The 18,228-nt window shown below is 33.0% G+C and overlaps 1 protein-coding gene across 7 annotated transcripts in view; it reads left to right on the top strand.

Moving 5' to 3' along the window:
* TBC1D5 (TBC1 domain family member 5) overlaps positions 1–18,228 on the top strand; it is a 537,570-nt gene that overhangs the window by 253,800 nt on the left and 265,542 nt on the right. For 6 of the 7 annotated variants that reach the window (XM_059920388.1, XM_059920390.1, XM_059920392.1 and 3 more), the window contains one exon: positions 13,100–13,169. The exons of the other annotated variant lie outside the window; for it this stretch is intronic. In XM_059920388.1, the coding sequence (XP_059776371.1) occupies positions 13,100–13,169 (70 nt within the window). The remainder of the gene's footprint in view (positions 1–13,099; positions 13,170–18,228) is intronic. 7 annotated transcript variants of the gene reach the window in all.

The raw sequence follows: 18,228 nt of genomic DNA, 5'->3' as shown, positions 1-18,228 counted from the left end.
TCCCAGTCCCAGAAAAATGGGGTTGGAGTTTTTGCTCTTCATACCCGGCGTTTAGTTCTCAGATTCAGCCTGACTTGAGCTCAAAGTTAGGATATAAAAGGAGGAAAAACAAAAACCAAACAGACCACTCCTCACCACTGTATCTTTGACTCTGTTATCCAATATGTCTGCTATTATTTACTTTTCAGATTCCTCAAGAAATTGCTTTTTGTACTTTGCCCGGAGTTTTTAGTTGTAATCAATGGGAGAGAGAGGCTTGCAGTGGTCCTCCTTGTTGGATGGTACTGGAAATCCTATTAATAATCTATAATGTGCTATTTTACTGTTTCTTTTCTCTCTTACCTTTTTTTTTGTAATTCAGATGTCAGTCTTATTTAGAAACCACATTAATTACTGATCTATATAGAAAGCAACTTATAAAAATAAATAAATTTATTAATAATCAAATTCAGATAATTGTACATGGAAATAAAATATTAGGAACAATTATTTATTTTTCCACCATGGAAATAATTTCAAATTATTTTAAAGGATTTCAATTTTCAAATCCTCATTTAGACTATCTTAGAATTAAGTATACAGTTGTCCCTCTGTATTATCAGTTTATCCTATGATCCAGATCCCAACTGATCTCTTAGCGTCTGTCTTGCCCCTCCCTGTTCAACCTAATCTTCACATAGCAGCTAAAATAATGATTTCCAAACCTGAAGTAGATAATCTTTTTCATCATTTTGAAACTTTATGTTGACTTCTCATTATATGTGTAAAATCTAGACTTTCTTCCTATAAAACCCCAAGTTCTCTGGCTCCTCCTTGTTGCACAGACTTCATCTCATGCTACTCTACTCCTAGCCTTCCAGCCACCATGGCCTTTTTTTTTTTTTTTTTTCTTTTCTAAAAGCCAGCTTCTGCTGTACGTCCCTTGCCTGGCTAATTTTTTCCTTATAACTAGAATCTCATTGGATATTACCTCTCCCTGCAGAGAACACCCTCTTCCAGTCACTGGATGTCACATTAATCTATTGTTTTTTGTTTTTAAGCTTTTATGATTATCTGAATTTATTTGTTATAAAATGTATTTTCTTGTTTTTTTTTCCCCCTGCACCCACACACACACTTGGTTCTGTTTTGTTCACTATGGTACTTCCATGTCCAAGAACAGTGCCTAGCACATAGTAGCCTCTCAGCAAATAATAGCAATGAGTTTTAAAAATGGTAAATTACTGTACCTTAGATCATATGAAAACAGTATCATCAATATGACTGTTCTGTCATCATTTTTCACCTTGGAGTATGCAGGCTTCTTAGTCTCCCTCCATCCACTCTTCCCCCTACACCTGCACTCTAATTCCTTCCTCCCTAGTTCAAGTGATCTTTTAAAAGTCTTCATCATGTTCTACTTCTGCTTAAACCCTTCTTTCACTGACTTCCTGTTCATCTGGACCAAAATTCTTAGCGTGACCTTTAAAGACTCTTGGCGCATGCAGATCCCAAGTGAGGTGCTCTCCATGCTCCTTTGGGCCAGGGACCCCCTCCTCTCTCATATGTTATTTTACAGTAGGCTGTGTGACTTTATTCTCTAACAGTTCTGAAAGTTGTCATTGTACATTGATTTGACTGTTCTTCTCTGCTGAACTTTCAACAAATTCCAGGATGTCAGGGATGGGTTTTGACCTTTGTTTTACACCGTATCACTAGTACTAAAACATAGGAGGTGCTTAACAGGTGATTGTTGAAAGAATTTTAAAAAGTGGAAAAGCTATCATGTGATCCAGGTGCATGACTAGAAGTTTGAATTAGTACATAAATGCATTTATTAATTAGGCCCATTTACCATTTGTCTAGGTAACTATTTGTTAGTTTAGATAAAGTGATCAATAAATAACTACTTTGAATGATATTTTTAATACTCTACAAGGATAGTTGAATTTAGTATGTTACACATTTACTAGCAAATTTAAAGGTGTCACCATTTTAAAACTAGTTATTATTAGATTTAAAAAATCATCTCCACTAATAAATAATTAGACTTTATCATAAAATGATAAATAGAAATCAGTTTGTATATTTAGAATTTTTCTTTAAAAATTGTATTTTAGTACAATTCTTTAATGTCAAAACAAAAATAGTTTATGAAATAAAACATTTTTATAGATCAATTAAAATACTTTTCAAATTTTTTTATTTGAAGGAAATGGTAAACACTTGAACATTTTTGATATTTTGAGAATTTTAGATTACTATATTTAATGTAATTTAGTTTAGTAAATTGTTTTTAAAACTAAAAATAGGTTTGAGAATATTTACCCTTGGTTCTTCATCTGAGCTTTGGGACTTTATAGTTAAAACCCCCTTTATGCTTTTTAAGTAGATCTTTGATACAAGACCTTGTTCAGTTAGCTGTCATTTAAAAGACATTAATAGAATGATTTATCCTAGTTCATGGATGGTAATTTATATCCTTCAAGTAGTCCCACTTTAGTTTTTTATACCAAAAAGGGGGATATCTAATATTAACTATCCAAAGTTAAGTACTTGAGGTTAATGGTGTCTTTACATTTGATGTCCCGTTGATGTCAAACAATCTTAAAGGTTCTAGCATTGATTATAATCAGTAGTGAAAATGAGAATTGCTCAAAGGAATGTTTTGTAGAAAAAGATATTTCCTTTTTTTATACACTGAAGAAAAGAATAATTAATATACATGTTTTATAGTTATTATTTAAAAGATTTATAGAAAATGAAATAGGATTTCAATAGCAGATGTACTCTTTTATCTAGCGGATAATATGTATATGACTTCTGCTGTGTTATTTAGGCACTGAACACGTAATTTGATGTCAGCTTTAGAATTCCCTAGGTCTCAGTTAGATTATCTTTGAAAAGCTACTGTGTGTTTTTGTTTGTTTGTTGTTGTTTTTGTGGATGGGAGGTATTTCATTGAAACTTGTGTAAGACTAGTACAAAATTTAAAATGTCAGTCAAAATTTAAACCAAGTCATTATTTGTATTTTTGTTAAGAAAAATTGTAGCAAAGGGCAAATTATATAATAATCGTCTTTGGCCTTGATACTCTTTCTCCAAGTTTTAAACTTGGAGTAATATTTTCAAATATTCTTTGTCAAAACATTTACTTCTAAGGAAGCTCTTTTTAAGATCTATTTTGCTATTTATCTACTTATTTGCAATTGTCTAAATTATAGCATTGGCATTATGTAACTCTTTTGTAAGAAGGTGCTTTTGAAGCCCAGGTGGTCCACAGGAGGACCACACAGGCCAATAGCAGTGATCTGCTGGGCAGCTCCATTGTGCACCCTCCCCCAGTAATCAGTACATGCAACTGATCATATAGGGTAATGTGCAGAATTGGCAGAGCTCAAAGCAGTCCTCTACTACTGCTGGAAGATGTGACCAAATCTTGTGCCTCATTGATAGCTCATAGTAAATGATGATACATGAGGCACTCTCCCTGTTTGGGGCAAATTAAATTGCCTTCTACAAGAGACTGTCACTTTTAGCACAGTAGAAGTTTATCGTTTCGTACTAGGAAAGACTTTTGGATCATCACAATAATCTAGGAAACCCTTTAAAAGTAGAGGATCCTGGACCACACCCACGGTTGTCTCAATCTCATCCTTTTTTTCAGTCTCTTTCTCTCCCACAAACACACCACATGCGTGCACACGCACACACACACACCCTAAATACCTGTCCCCAGGTGATTTGGATGATCAGCATGTTCATGAACTTGGTCTGATCTGGTCCTGCCTTTCTTTGTTGTAGATGTGGATGGTAGGACCCAGAGAGGTTAATTTTGCATTGGAATTCTCTTTACTTGATTGATTCCTGGTCTACTTTGTTTTTTTCTGAGACATCAAGCAGATTTAAGTCCATGGAATGCCTGGAGAGACAACAATATGTCCAGTAATGACAATGAAAATAAATAGAAATATTTGCATTTGTGTGTTATTACATGTTAACTTAAGTTGGGTAGTTATATTTGTGATTATTTTTGGAATTAGACCTTGTTTCCATTTAGTCTCAGAATCCTTAATGAATTCTTCTTAAAGCTTGTTTTATTCTGATGCATGTGTAATATTGTATACTATCCTATATGTGATAGTTTTAGTTTATTACTAGATTGACTGTAGTTTTAGTTCTTTATCTGCATCTTATCAATACCAAGAAACATATATATTCAGCTCATGGATTAGATAGCTTTATTTTTCAAGGGTCTGATTTTATTTAATTTTACTATTTTTCCACTCGCTTTCTTTATATCATATTCAATGTTTGATATCATCATCAGGAAGGATATTAAAGTATACCACAAATCTTGCACAGAGTTGTATAATTCATGGAATAAACTTTTGTTAGTTATAAATTTTATCAGAAATAGTGCTTTTTAGGGAATTCCCTGGCGGTCCAGTGGTTAGGACTCCATGCTCTCACTGCCGAGAGCCCCCGTTTGATCCCTGGTTGGGGAACCAAAATCACACAAGCCGTGCAGTGTGGACCAAAAAAAAAAAGCAATGTAGAAATAATGCTTTTTAATTGCTAAGAAGAGTTACAATTTTCAGTTATTTAAATTATGACTAAGTTTATTCTCTTTACATAGCACCAATAGACTTCTACTTTTATTCCTTTACTGGCTACAGTATTTTAAACACATTCACTGATTAAAACATTCATAAATTAATAGCTAACATTTATCAAGGAACTTACATTGTGCTACATGCTATACTAAGCTCTTTATTTGCACTTATCTAATCTTCATAACCACACTTTGTGGTAGAAACTGTTATCATCTTCATTTTACAGATGAGGAAACTGAAGTATTGAACAGTTAAGTCAGAGGGAAAGTAAATGGTGGAGCATGTACTCAGGTCTATCTTGCCTGAGCCTTAGCTTTTAATCATGATGATGTAATACCTCTACTTTATAATTTCATTAAACTGAACAGGGCAGTTTAATTTTACCAATTCATTAAGTGTTTTCTTTCCTGGAAATTAAAGTTTAATCAAAGATCGTCGTCAGCATTTTTTTTCTTAAAATTTACAACCACTGTGTGTTCATACAGACCCTACCTACATACTTACCTGTTTTTCTGTCTTTCCATCTATAGACACACATATTTGCATTTACTATACTTGAGAATTTTCCCGTTTTCCTTCAGTAATTGACTTCTAGCTTTATTCCTTTGTAGTCAGAAAAGATACTTTGTATGATTTCAGTCTTTTTAAATATATTGAGACTTGTTTTATGGCTTAACATATGGTATGTTCTAGACAGTGTTCCATGTGCACTTGAGAAGATTGTATATTCTGTTGTTGGCTGGTGTTTTATGTCTGTTAGGTCTACTTGGTTTACAATCTTGTTTGAGTCCTCTGTTTCCTTACTGATATTCTGTCTAGACATTCTGTCAATTTTCATTGTAGAACTGTCTGTTTCTCCCTTCAATTCTGTCAATGTTTGCTTCATATATTTTCATGTTCTATTGTTTGGTGCATATGTTTGTAATTGTTATATCTTCTTCATGGTTTGACCCTTTTATCAATATATAATGTCCTTCTTTGTTGTAGCAGTTTTTGACTTAAAGTCTATTTGTCTAATATTGGTATAGCCAAGTATCTCTTTTTTTGGTTATTTTCTTTTCCATACTTTTACTTTGGTTCTTAAATGAGTCTCTTGTAGACGACATACAGTTACATCGGTTTTTTTTTAATCCATTTTTGCTGATCTCTGCCTTTTGATTGAAACTTTAATCCATTTACATTTAAGTTAACTACTGATAAGAAAGAACTTACTTCTGCCATGATGCTGTTGTTTTCTGTATGTTTTATACCTTATTTCTCCTCATTTCCTCCATTACTGCTTTTGCTTGTGTTTGGTTGTGTTTTTTCTGTTTTTGTTCTGCAGTGACCATTTTGGTTCCCTTCTCATTCCTGTTGTGTAAATTTTTAGATCTCTTCTTTGTGGTTATCATAGGGATTAAATGATAAAATTTAAATCCTAAATTTTTAACAATCTACTTCAAGTCGATAACCAAACTTAATTTTATAGCATATAAAATATGTGCTCCTATACTGCTCTGTCCTTTTCCCTTTTAATGTTGTGTCATAAATTACATTTTAATACATTGTTGCTCAGTTGTATTAACTTATAATTATTTTTATCCATTTGATTTTTATATCCTGTAGGAAACAAAGGGTGGCATCACAGACCTTAAATACAACAATGCTGGCTTTATGTTTGCTCACATATTCACCTTTACCAGAGGTCTTTATTTCTTCCCACAGCTTTGAGTTATTGTGTGGTATTCTTTCCTTTCAACCTGAAAGACTGCCATTAGCTTTTCTTTTATGGTATGTCTAGTTTCAGCTTTTGTGTTTCTAGGAATGTCTTAACTTCTCACTCATTTTCAAAGGAATATTTTGCTAGATATAAAATTCTTGGTTGATAGCCTTTTTTAAAAGCACTTTATATATAGATATAGATATATATAGGTATATATCTATATATACATATCTTCCCAGTCTTTTGGCCTGCATGTTTTCTGATGAGAAATGATCTATTAATCTTACTGAGGATTCTCTGTTGTGACAAAGTACTTCTCTGTTGTATCTTTCAGGATTCTCTCTTTGTTTTTGTCTTAGAACAGTTTGCTTATAATGTGTCTTGGTGTGAGTCTCTGAGTTAATCCTACCTAGAGTTAATTGAACTTCTTGGATTTGTAGATATTTGTCTTTCATCAAATTTGGGAAGTTTTTGGCCATTATTTCTCCAAATATTCTTTCTGCCTCTTTCTTCTATTTCTCAGGCTCTCATAATGCATATGTTGATGTGCTTGATGGTGTCATACAGGTTTCTTAGAGTATGCTCACTTTTCTTCACTTTTTTCCTATTTTTGCTCCTCAGACTCCATAATTTCAATTGTTGTACATTCAACTTTGTTGTTTTTGTGTTTTGCCTGCTCACACCTGTGGTTGAGCCCCTCTAGTGAATTTTTCAATTCAGTTATTGTATTTTTCAGCTCCAGAAATTCTATTTCCTTTTATTGTTTCTGCCTCTCTATTGATGTCATTTTATTGATTCATTCTCTACATGATTTCTTTCCTTTTTTGGTCTATGTTTTCCTTTTGCTCTTTGAACATCCTTAAGACAGTTGTTTCAAAATCTTTGTCTAGTAAATCCAGTTATTTCTGAGGGATAGTTTCTGTCAATTTATTTTCATTCCTTTGACGAGCCATGCTTCCTGTTTCTTTGTATGCTTCATGATTTTGTTGTTTTTGACAACTTGATATTTAAATATTATATTGGTTACTCCAGAAATCAGATTCTCCCCTTCTCCTGGGTTTGTTATTTTCTATATTCTTGGAGACCATTTCAGTCCATTTGTTTAGTTATTCTCCTGAAATATTTTTTATTTTTGCAAAGACTTATTGTTTGACATACATAGTCATTGAAGTCTTTATTTCTTAGGTTGTGTTCAGCTAGGATTTTAACAGAGATTTTCTGAATGCCAGGAGCTAAGAAGAGCAGCAAAACCCTGAACCTCTCCTTGTCTTTTCAGATTGTCTCTGCTGCAGCAGTCCTTCATCATTTAGCCAGGCTTGCATTCCTCCTAGTGGTCAGCTTCAGGTGGAAACTTAACGGTCATCATTTAGCCAGGCTTGCATTCCTCCTAGTGGTCAGCTTCAGGTGGAAACTTAACGGTCTTCTCAGTTTCTGTATCATCATGCATCTTGTCCTGGGTATGTGCATAGTGTTCTACATTCCCCTGCATACCCAGGTGCTTTTGAATGTCCTAATTTCTCAAAGAAACTCTCGCTAGCTTTTTCTCCCAGGCCTTAGGTGCTCTATTTTATGTTTTGATTGTATTCTTTTACCTCAGGCATCTGCTGGCTCTTAATTTGACTTGCAGTGGGTACAAGAGCAAAGCCCACCATTTTTGTTTCCTTTTTTTTATTTAGATGAAAAATAGATGAACATCTTATGTCGGTTCTTCAGGTAGCTCCTAACAAGTTAGAATTGATTTACACAATACTTTGAAAATATGGTCTTCTCTGCTCCCTCCAGAACCAGGTACTGTTCTCCCACACTGGGAACTAGCTTACTTCTTCAAGACTGCTGCTGATCTAGGGAGATGGTAGAACAGGCAAGTAAAAACCCCACAGAGCTTTCCAGTTGCCTTTTTCTTGGCTCATTGCTCACTTGGTTCTTGTAAATCTTTGACTATTTTCCAGAGTCATTACAAAGTTGGTCCCGACAGTTCTTGTTTTTCGACCTTTCTGTGGGAGGATGAGAACTTGGAGTTGTATCTTCTGCCACTCTGCTGATTTCATTCTGCTTTCTTTTTAAAAAGAATTCTGTTCAATATTTAACAAGAATAACAGAAGTATTATCTTCTTAAATTAAAATTGTGCACTTGAAATGTTATTTATTTAAAATAGTTCCTATGTATTTGTTTTACATCTGAGTTTCATTATCTAAGTTAATAATTTGAAAATATTATGTAGAGAACTAAATATGGCCATTAAATCATTAGAATCTAGATAAATTAACAATGATAGAGAAAATGGAAAATTATTAAATAAACAAATTTCCTGTATTTACTTGAGCACTGGCTCTTAAACCTAATGGGTGGTCCTAGATTTTTAGCATAAATAATTAGCCTACAGAGCCTGTTGTTTACCTGATTCCTGAAATGAGGTAATATCCTTTGTGGCTACTGTTTTCATAGATGATGCTGAGTTATTATGCTTTGCCTTAACTGTGTCAATGCATGAATATACTTAATTTATAGATTTTTTTGAATCATTCACTTTGAATGGGATTTCAGATTTAGCTAAAACATTTCAGTAGTAATCCTCATTCATTTAAAAGACACACAAGGTTTTAGGTGTTTACACTATTCATTTATGCCATATTATCCTATCACAAGTAAGATGTGGCTACCCATAAGTTTGCTTTCAACTTAAGTTTGAACCAAATATTTTCCCCTTACTATTAATAATTCATCACACATACGTGATGACATTTCTCTAACAATTCTGAGATCAGCCTTTTTAAAACTTACGTAATATTTTTCAGAATTCATACATAGTACCATGTGATCCTTTAAAACTTGACTTTTTTACATGTAAACTGAAGAAGGCACAGTTGAGTAGCTGTGCTTACTTATAGCATTATTCTGGTTGTTTTTAACCTAGCCTAGTTTAAAATCTTCAACCTCTCTTATAAAGCAGATATTTGTGCATAAAAAGCACTCTGGAAATCTACTGTAAACCTTTGTTCAGCATGGTTTCAACAGTGCACAGATAGATACTGTAAATGTTCTTAGCTAAACATGACTACAGTAAAAGCTAAAAAAGGAGTCCAAATTTAATTTATCCTATTTAAGTCACCGTTATACATATTATTGTTTTAATAAGTTAGATACATATATGTTAGGAATTACTAATGGAAAATACTATGCTCTTTGTATCCTCATTAAGAACAATGTAACTATGAGCATATTTTTTTCAAATCAGCCAACTTATTTTAATTATGAATGTTATGAACTCATTTCACAAAGTTACTTACCAATTAATGAGAAATGAATGTGTTATGTAAATTTCAAACTATAATGGTCACAAATAATTGATGAACCATTCCTACAAATATATATGTTGTACAAGCTTACACATACATATAGTGACATACAAAATTCGTATGTTATATATTGTATATAATTTATGTATTTATTTAAGATTTACTCAGTAAACACATCCATTTTATTTTACTGGCTTAGTTTACATTAAATATTCGAATACCTTTAAAGTCACTATTGTATTTTTACTCTATTGTTAAATTGCTTTTCAAGCAAGTGAAAGGAACTCTGTTATCTTAAAACATATTTAAGTATTTGTGCTGTTTGGTCATTTAAAGGCCTTTGAGATTACTTTAAAAATGTATTTTTGCGTGTGTGTGTGTGTGCGTGTGTTTGTGTGTTTGTGAGAGAGAGAGAGGGAAAGTCTGAAAACAACCTATGTATCCTTGTTACAGTTACAGCTACCTGACAACTTAGTTCAAGAATCAGAACAGCAACTAAAAACATCATATTAAACTCTCTTGCACCCTCTGTTGTTATTTTTGAGGAACACTACATATACTTTCCCATGGCTGTATTGGCATTAGACTTACTAAAATCCTGATAAAATTAATACTTTGTTATACTTACCTCCAAATTAGGTTGATAGTAAAGTAGCATTTGTTTTTAATTCTTAGTTGGTCTTTTCTTGTGTTACAGATATGTTTTTGTTGTATAACAGCTTAAATGAAAAATGAGCCTTTCTGTTTTTCTTTGATCTCTCCTGGTTACCAGTTTTAAGCCCCTCCAAGCGTTTCACGCAAATGAAAATCTCTACTGGATATAGCACACTGTATATACCATTTTCCAGAATTACAAATTCTGTCTGTTCCTTGGTAAACCTTTCAATTGTCAGACAGTTACCTTCCAAAATAAGAGTCTGGAATCGTCCATACTAAAATTAAGAATTTATAACTGTAAGGAACAGATGTTTTCATAAACATTTGCTATAATTAATTTCATCTAGAGGATTGAAGGAACAAAGCAGTTTTTCCCACTTCAAAACTTTATAGCCTTTTCCCCATATAGCAAACTCTGAAATCTTTTCTCTAATATTTTTGTGAGAAACAACTGTACTTCTTATTTGGTATGTTTCTGAGAAAGAAAAGCTGCTATTTTTCCTTATTACAATCCTTTGAGGGTTACATTTAATGTGATATATTCGTTTCCATACAGGTATAAAATGAAGAAAACTTTTGTGATGTATTTTGATGACAAAACTTTGGTGTTTAAAAAACTGAAAATCTCTTAATTATTTGAAGTATTTTATATTTATTATGATAAATATAAGCAGAGGATAAGAAATATTCCATTGGTGAGATTTTATGTATTTAAGTAATCATAATCTTTAGTTTCAAAGACAAAGAAAGCTTATATTTTAAATGTATGATATAGTACTTATTCTGTGCTGATTGTGGAACATTTTACAGGAAATGTCTGCAAGCTGTTAAATAACATGTGTTGTAGGAAATTTTCATTTAGCAAGACAGGGAGAGACTAATTTTCCTTAAATCTTTTTAGTTTATTTATGATAATACCATTAATTTTTTTAAAAAGCAAATGAAGTATGTTGCATGAGTCATCTTACGGTACCCATGTTTTCAAAGAATTAACAGAGTATACTCAAGTAGATTGATTTTAAACATGTAAGTGTTTTGGATTATTTTCTTCTATAAAATTTGGCAACATTTTCAAATGCTGTAATCCATTTTAGGGTTTTTGTTTAATGAAAAAACCCCAAAAACCTGAAAGTGTATTTTGGAAAAAAGAGTAGACTTAAAAGTTCAGTAAGTGAGCTCAGACCAATTCTCGTTCTTCTAAACATTTTGGGTGCAGCTGCAAAGATTTTGAAGAGAACCAACATTTTTGACTAGTCAGTCAGCTATAAAATGTGCAAAGAAAAATAGGTAGCTATCATTAAAATTACACTTTTGCTTTCAATAACCATTAATGAGCAACATAATCATATAAGTATGGTACCTTAAGTGCTGTATTCAGTAATTTAAAATAATCTCGCCTCTAAACTGAAAGCTCTGTAATTACTATTTGACTTAACCAGGACCACTGTGATAATCTCCCGTGGTACCTTAGAATGTTCAAAGTGGAGTGAAAGTATAAATAACAATTGAATAAATCATTTAAATTATTAAGCTTTAAATATCTTAAAAGTGAATATAACCTGATGTTTGAAAGTTGCATTATAGGAATTAGGAGTATAAAATGTAATCAGATTCTGGTCTATTTAATTTGTTTCTAAGAATAAATGATATATTTAATAGTAGTATCTGTGGTTTCCTAAAAACTATACTTTTAAGTATATATTTTAAATTTTAAGCTAAAATTAATTTTCTGTCAGTAAGAATGTATATTTTATATTATGGCATTGGCAAGCACTTGTTTAAACTTCTTCAGCAAATTTATTTTTATTCTATGATCTCTAAACTGATAGGTATGAATTTGTTCTAATCTGATTTTATGAATATGCTTGAGAGGAATTGTTTTTTTCCCCTAAAAGTTTGATATTACTACATGAGGCAGAAATACCTTTAGATGTTGTTGTTTTTTTATTTTTTTAAACTGCTGAACTTTTGCCCACAGTTAAAACATAAAGTTTGGGGAAGACTATTAAGATGTATTAAAAGATCCTTAGAATGCATTCTTTTTTTTTTTTTTTTTTAACATTTTTATTGGAGTATAACTGCTTTACAATGGTGTGTTAGTTTCTGCTTTATAACAAAGTGAATCAGTTATACATATACATATATCCCCATATCTCCTCCCCCTTTCGTCTCCCTCCCACCCTCCCTATCCCACCCTTCTAGCTGGTCACAAAGCACCGAGCTGATCTCCCTGTGCTATGCGACTGCTTCCCACTAGCTATCTATTTTACATTTGGTAGTGTATATATGTCCATGCCACTCTCTCACTTCATCCCAGCATACCCTTCCCCCTCCCCGTGTCCTCAAGTCCATTCTCTAGTAGGTCTGCTTCTTTATAGACTGCATTCTTGATCACCACCTCTCAGCTTTCTGTTCTCCCTCTCTGCAGACCAGATTCCCAGAGAGTGGAGGACTGGGGGGCCAGGGGGTGAGGTGGGCTGGGGGAGGGTAGTCCAAGTCTGCTGTCTGCCTGCTCTCTTTTGACTCTTCCAGTGGACAGGACACTAATAAAAAGTTGCCCTTTGTTTATAAGCATTAGTCTGTGATTAAATGGTGTATAAATTTTGTTCCTGTTTGCAATTACTTCTGTAGTATTCCTATCCAAGTTAGGAGTGGTGGTGTTAGTCTATATTTTAACATCAAAATGAATTTTTTGTTTAAAGGACTCTGATTACAAAAGATATTTGGGGGTGGGATAAGGGGATATTTGTTGTTTTGACTCAGTAACTGCGTGGAGCTGCCACACAGTAGCTTTTCAACTGAAATACTCAAGTTTCATAATCTCAGTATTTAAAAATTTTTTTTCCAGGAGATTCAAATCAAAATGGAAGAAGAACAAGTTCTACTTTAGACTCTGATGGAACTTTTAATTCCTATAGGTAGGTGATGAATACATAGATATATAATATTACAAGATATCTAATCTTACAGGGTTCTAAAAAATCTGACAAATGTGAAGAATATTGTGGTATGCAATTGTCCTGCAGACTTATTGAGTAATTGAAAATGTAGCATTCTTAGTTCTTGAGTAGATGAACTTATTGTAGATATCTGGCGTTATCCTAGAGTAGGATGATTAGAATGAATGCGTATGTAGTATTAAGCTTCAATATAATCCATTTTTGTTTTTGTTTTTCCAGTGTATCTCTTACAGTACTAAAGGCTTCCTTTGTCTAAGTTTCCTGCTAATACAGAGTGTACTGCTTGTGAGCATCTCAGAGAGTATAAAACATAACCCGTGGTTACATTACGTGCTGTTTGTTAACATCCCATTTGGCTCTTCAGCAAACAGGGCAGTTACATCTCAATTAACAGTTTTTAAAAAGGATACAGCAATTAAGGAAGCATGCATCTTATCTAGTTATTTGTTAATATTCTCTTTATAACTTGAATTTGCTTGAGTAAGTGTTTATATATTTTGTATCTTCTTAACAGGGAAACCTAGGAAGAAGAAAGATTAATGTATTTCCAGTAATATTTGAAAATTCATATACTGAACCAAAGTGATGTAAGAAATAGGTTGTTTTCTTTTGGGGAATAAAAAGTACAGATTGAGTAATAATACATTTTGACATTATAGGTAGCAATGCAGATTCTTGAAGAAGTACTTTAATTGGAGTACATTGTCCTTATGGTTAATAAGTTCTGATACTTCTGTGTGTTGATGCTATAAAATATATGCAAGAACCACTGTACACCTGGAAACTCATTTGAATATTAAGCTATAATTCCTTCTTTTCTATAATAAATATGGAATTTATGCTTAGAATCTTTATGTTTTTCTTGAATACATATTCTGTATACCTAGCTGGAACTGTGTCATTTGTTTCTTCAGATCCCAGGCAAGCTTTTAACATCTAGAGTAGGGCCTTATATTCAGGAAGCACTTAATAAAAGTGTGGTAATTGTGAAAGTTTTTACAGTTTGTTTATGAATTCCAGAAATGAGGTGGTAATTGAGATGCTTGACATCTTTATTTTATACCAGTTGGAGTCTTTATAAATAATCAGTCATTCAAGTGTCATGGATACTGCAGAAGGCTTATGTTCCCATGGTGTTCTAGAAGCGTATTTTCACAGCAGTAAAAGCTCACGTGTTGTCATTATATTTTCTCTGTACCCATCCTACCTTATAAATGTTGGAGTTCTCCAGAACCTTCTTTTAGTGCTGAAGTGTAATATAAAGTTTGGAATTTGACATATTAAATAATAGGTAGAATCCTCTATCTGAACATGTTGATCACACCAAAAAAAAAAAAAGATGACTATAAAAAATATTTATTTATTTATTTATGGCCATGCTGCACAGCTTACAGGATTTCAGTTCCCCGACCAGGGATTGAACCTGGGCCACAGCAGTGAAAGTGCAGAATCCTGACCACTAGACCACCAGGGAACTCTCTATAAAAGATATTTAAATTAAATACTCATGTTTGTCATGTAACTGAGGAATGCTAAGATGATAATATGTGTGAAATCCATGGTGGAAATATCAGTATTAGATATAAATACAGTTTAAAAAAATCCAAGACAAAAGGAAAATAAAGATGTATTTCAAAGCAGGAAAACCCATATGTATATATCAGTTTCATTGGTGAATTATACTTCATAACTACATTTGTAGTTAGCTAATTATAGTAACTAATGGACAGCAAGTTAAGAGAAATGTGTTAATATGAAGGCACAGTGTTATCTGGTAGTTTATTTTGTTCTTGAGTAGTTTGAAGATTAAAGTATTTTAGTATTATTGAATGATAATTGTACTTTGAAAATGAACTCCTAATGCAACTTTGCACAGTAAATACTAATATTGTTAACTAATATAGTTTTAATCAATGCCTGTCAGTGTTGTAATGTTAGGATATTAATTTATTGTTGTAATTAAAAAGGCAAGATAAAAAGCTCAGGTCGTACAGTGTATAAAAATGAGCTTTTAATAGTTGGCAGGCCAGTGCTGTTATTAAATAGTATTATAGTATTTAAGGTGTGAAATGAATATTTTTCTACTGAGTAGGCAATAGCTCTTACAATATAATGAGCTTACTTGTGAATCTGACACTTGGGTTAAATGCAGAATTCATAGAAGCACAGCTCTAGGGTATATTTTCATATCAGGTTAACTGATAAAACCTAGGAATTGTTGCAGAATCACACTAAAATGGCAACAGAATTGTCAATAAAATTTACTTCTGAAAATGAAAATTATTTTTCCATTACTATCGGAGCTCTTTTAAAGCAAGTAGAAATAGGTTATTAGAAAAATGTGAATGTTCCAACCGTCAAATATCTTTAGCCTAACAAGTCTACCTTTGTGTTTTAAACCACCTCAGGAATGCTGACCTTTCTTCGCAGATAATTCTGGCTGTCAACCTAGTACTAGGATACTCAAGCTATATATGCTGTGTCTTGGGATAATGATTAGCTCTAATTTTTTATCTATAGAATGGACATTATAATGTCTGACCTGCTTCCTTCTCACAACTGTTTCAAAGATCGAGATAGGACTGTATAAGATAAAGCCTTTTGAAAATCTAAATGCAAAGCCATGCATTAATATTATTAATTCTTTGTGCTTACCTCATGTGAACTGGCAACTTTGCTGCCTTAGTGTTCACTTAACCTTCCACGTGTGTACCCTTTTATAGCATGTGCCAAGGTTTTATTAACTTTCCAATTCAGTCTTGAATTGGTCACCTAAGTCTATATTCTTTCCATTATTTGTTTATATTATTGTGGTCTTAGATGGTCAGTTATAAGAGGGCACAGTATCTTTTTTGGTTGTTGTTTTGTTTTTTGTTTATTAATGATATCTAAACATAGCGAGTTGGTTCGTATCCTGACTCCAAATGGAGACTTTGGACAAGTCTTAGGCTCAGTTTCCTCACCTTGCACGTGGGGATGATACAACACATTTGTTACAAGGAGCCGATGGGCTAATGTGGTGAGGCAAATGCTGAATCAACGTTAGCTGCTTTTATCTTCCAGTGCATGCCATCCTCATCATTGTCATCCCTGTTCATCTTCAGGTGTTGTAGAATATTTTTACAGTGCGCTAATGTGGAGACACCAAAAGGACGATTTAAAAACAAATGTCTTACCGGAAAATAACTTTTGTTTTTTAGCAGAAAGGAGGCTAAGAACAAGCTTAACCTGAGGCTTGATACTCTGTCTCTGCTGTATATTGCAGGTTGCCTTTGCATAGCACATTTGTACACATAGTACAAATAGTAGAGAAAGAGTAGGAAAGATGTACACGTAGTGGAGATAAGAGGAAGATGTTTTATTATGAGTATAAGTTCAGAGGTGGATTTTTGGAATTTTGACAAAGTTTGAAATTTACAATCAATGGACCGTATCTATAGCTTTATGTGCCTAAGGCTCATAGATTTGTTTTTCAGAGGCTAGGAGGTTTCACTTTGGATTTGTGTCTCTTGTGGTTTGCTTCATTGATTCAGATAGAGTACAGCTGCATTTAACTCCAGTATGATGATTATATGGTGCCTGGGTAATAGCTAGATCTTGTTTTGGAAGTTTCTGTTAAAATTTAATTGTTTGTCTCCCAACTAATTTGCAGGTGATGTGGTAAAATGGAAAGATTAGAAGAACTGAGAAGATATTACTGGTTTATGCAGTATACCTTGTGCTTTTTAAAGACTAGTGTTAATGTTTTCTGTTAGATTAAATGAGCTTTCTCTGTTTCTTATTTCACCATTAAAACTGAGACCCTTTCAAACCGAGGGTATGAAAGCAGAGAAGTAGTTTGCCGATGAGCAGTTTGCAGTAGATGTTTAACTTAGTGACTGTAGCACAGGGCCACATGGTAGGAGCGTTCTCTCCCCATCCCCCCTCCTCTTCCCAAGGGCAGCTGACCTTCTCCTCTCCAAAGAGGCGAGCCCCTTGCCAGCACATATGACTACAGACTATTACATTAATCTGTTTAGCTGTAGTACCAGCTGCTTGCATGTTTTTAATTATCTTATTAGATGGTATAACAGTGACCTATGAAATAAATTGAAGGTGAGCATTTAAAAATTTTCCCTTTTTTACCCTATGTTTTTAAATATCTTGATTGATCAAATTATGATATTCTGCAAAAGTTCATTGGAAGTCTGTATGGTTTTTTGAGTCAGTGTAAAGCTTTTAAAAGTATAATGTTATAATTACCAGTATAAAAATAACTTCATTTTTACCTCAGTTTTGAAAGAGTTAGGCTGTGTTTATGTAGCCACAAATTCATGTTAAAATCTGTTCCTTTAAGAGTCAATTTAGAGAAAACTCAGACCAGTTATTTTGAGTTTCTCTGGGAAACTCAAAATATTGCTTAAATTTCAGACAACATCTTGGCATTGTATAAATGGCATAGGATGGAATATAAATCATTTTAGATTATTTTAAAATAACTTTGTCTATTTAACTCTGATTTTCTAGATTCTGTGTATTCAGTGGTAAATCATCTTAGCTGACCCTAATTACTTTTACAATTTAATTTCATATGGTACCATTTTTGAGTGTATTTTCCCAAGCTGTGCCATTAGTAAACATGTATTATCTTCTGGATCTTGACAATTGGATAATTTTCAAATAATACCTTAAATGAAATGCTGACTCCAAGAGACAGTTCAAAATAATAACGACCAGTGATTGTTCAGCTATGAGTCATAGCCGATCAACAAAACTTGTAATGATTTAGTCAGAAACCCTGATGTTGAATTAAAAAACATAGGTAGTTGAATGCAAAAAGGAATTGCAAAATACTTATGTGTGTCTTTTGAATTAGCAAATCCTACAGCTGGCATAACGGGGTGACTTGAGCCTTGAAAAATGTGTAGTCCTTGCATAAAGACTATAAACTACACACTGTTTTTTTTTAACTAAGAAATATTCATTCTTTTTGGCTTCATAGTTTTTTCCCTCTAAAGAAGGACCAAGTTTCATATTT

The sequence above is a fragment of the Balaenoptera ricei genome, chromosome 4, assembly GCF_028023285.1.
Source record: "Balaenoptera ricei isolate mBalRic1 chromosome 4, mBalRic1.hap2, whole genome shotgun sequence".
In the NCBI taxonomy this organism is placed as follows: Eukaryota; Metazoa; Chordata; class Mammalia; order Artiodactyla; family Balaenopteridae; genus Balaenoptera; species Balaenoptera ricei.
This window is presented reverse-complemented; position numbering and strand designations above follow the sequence as displayed.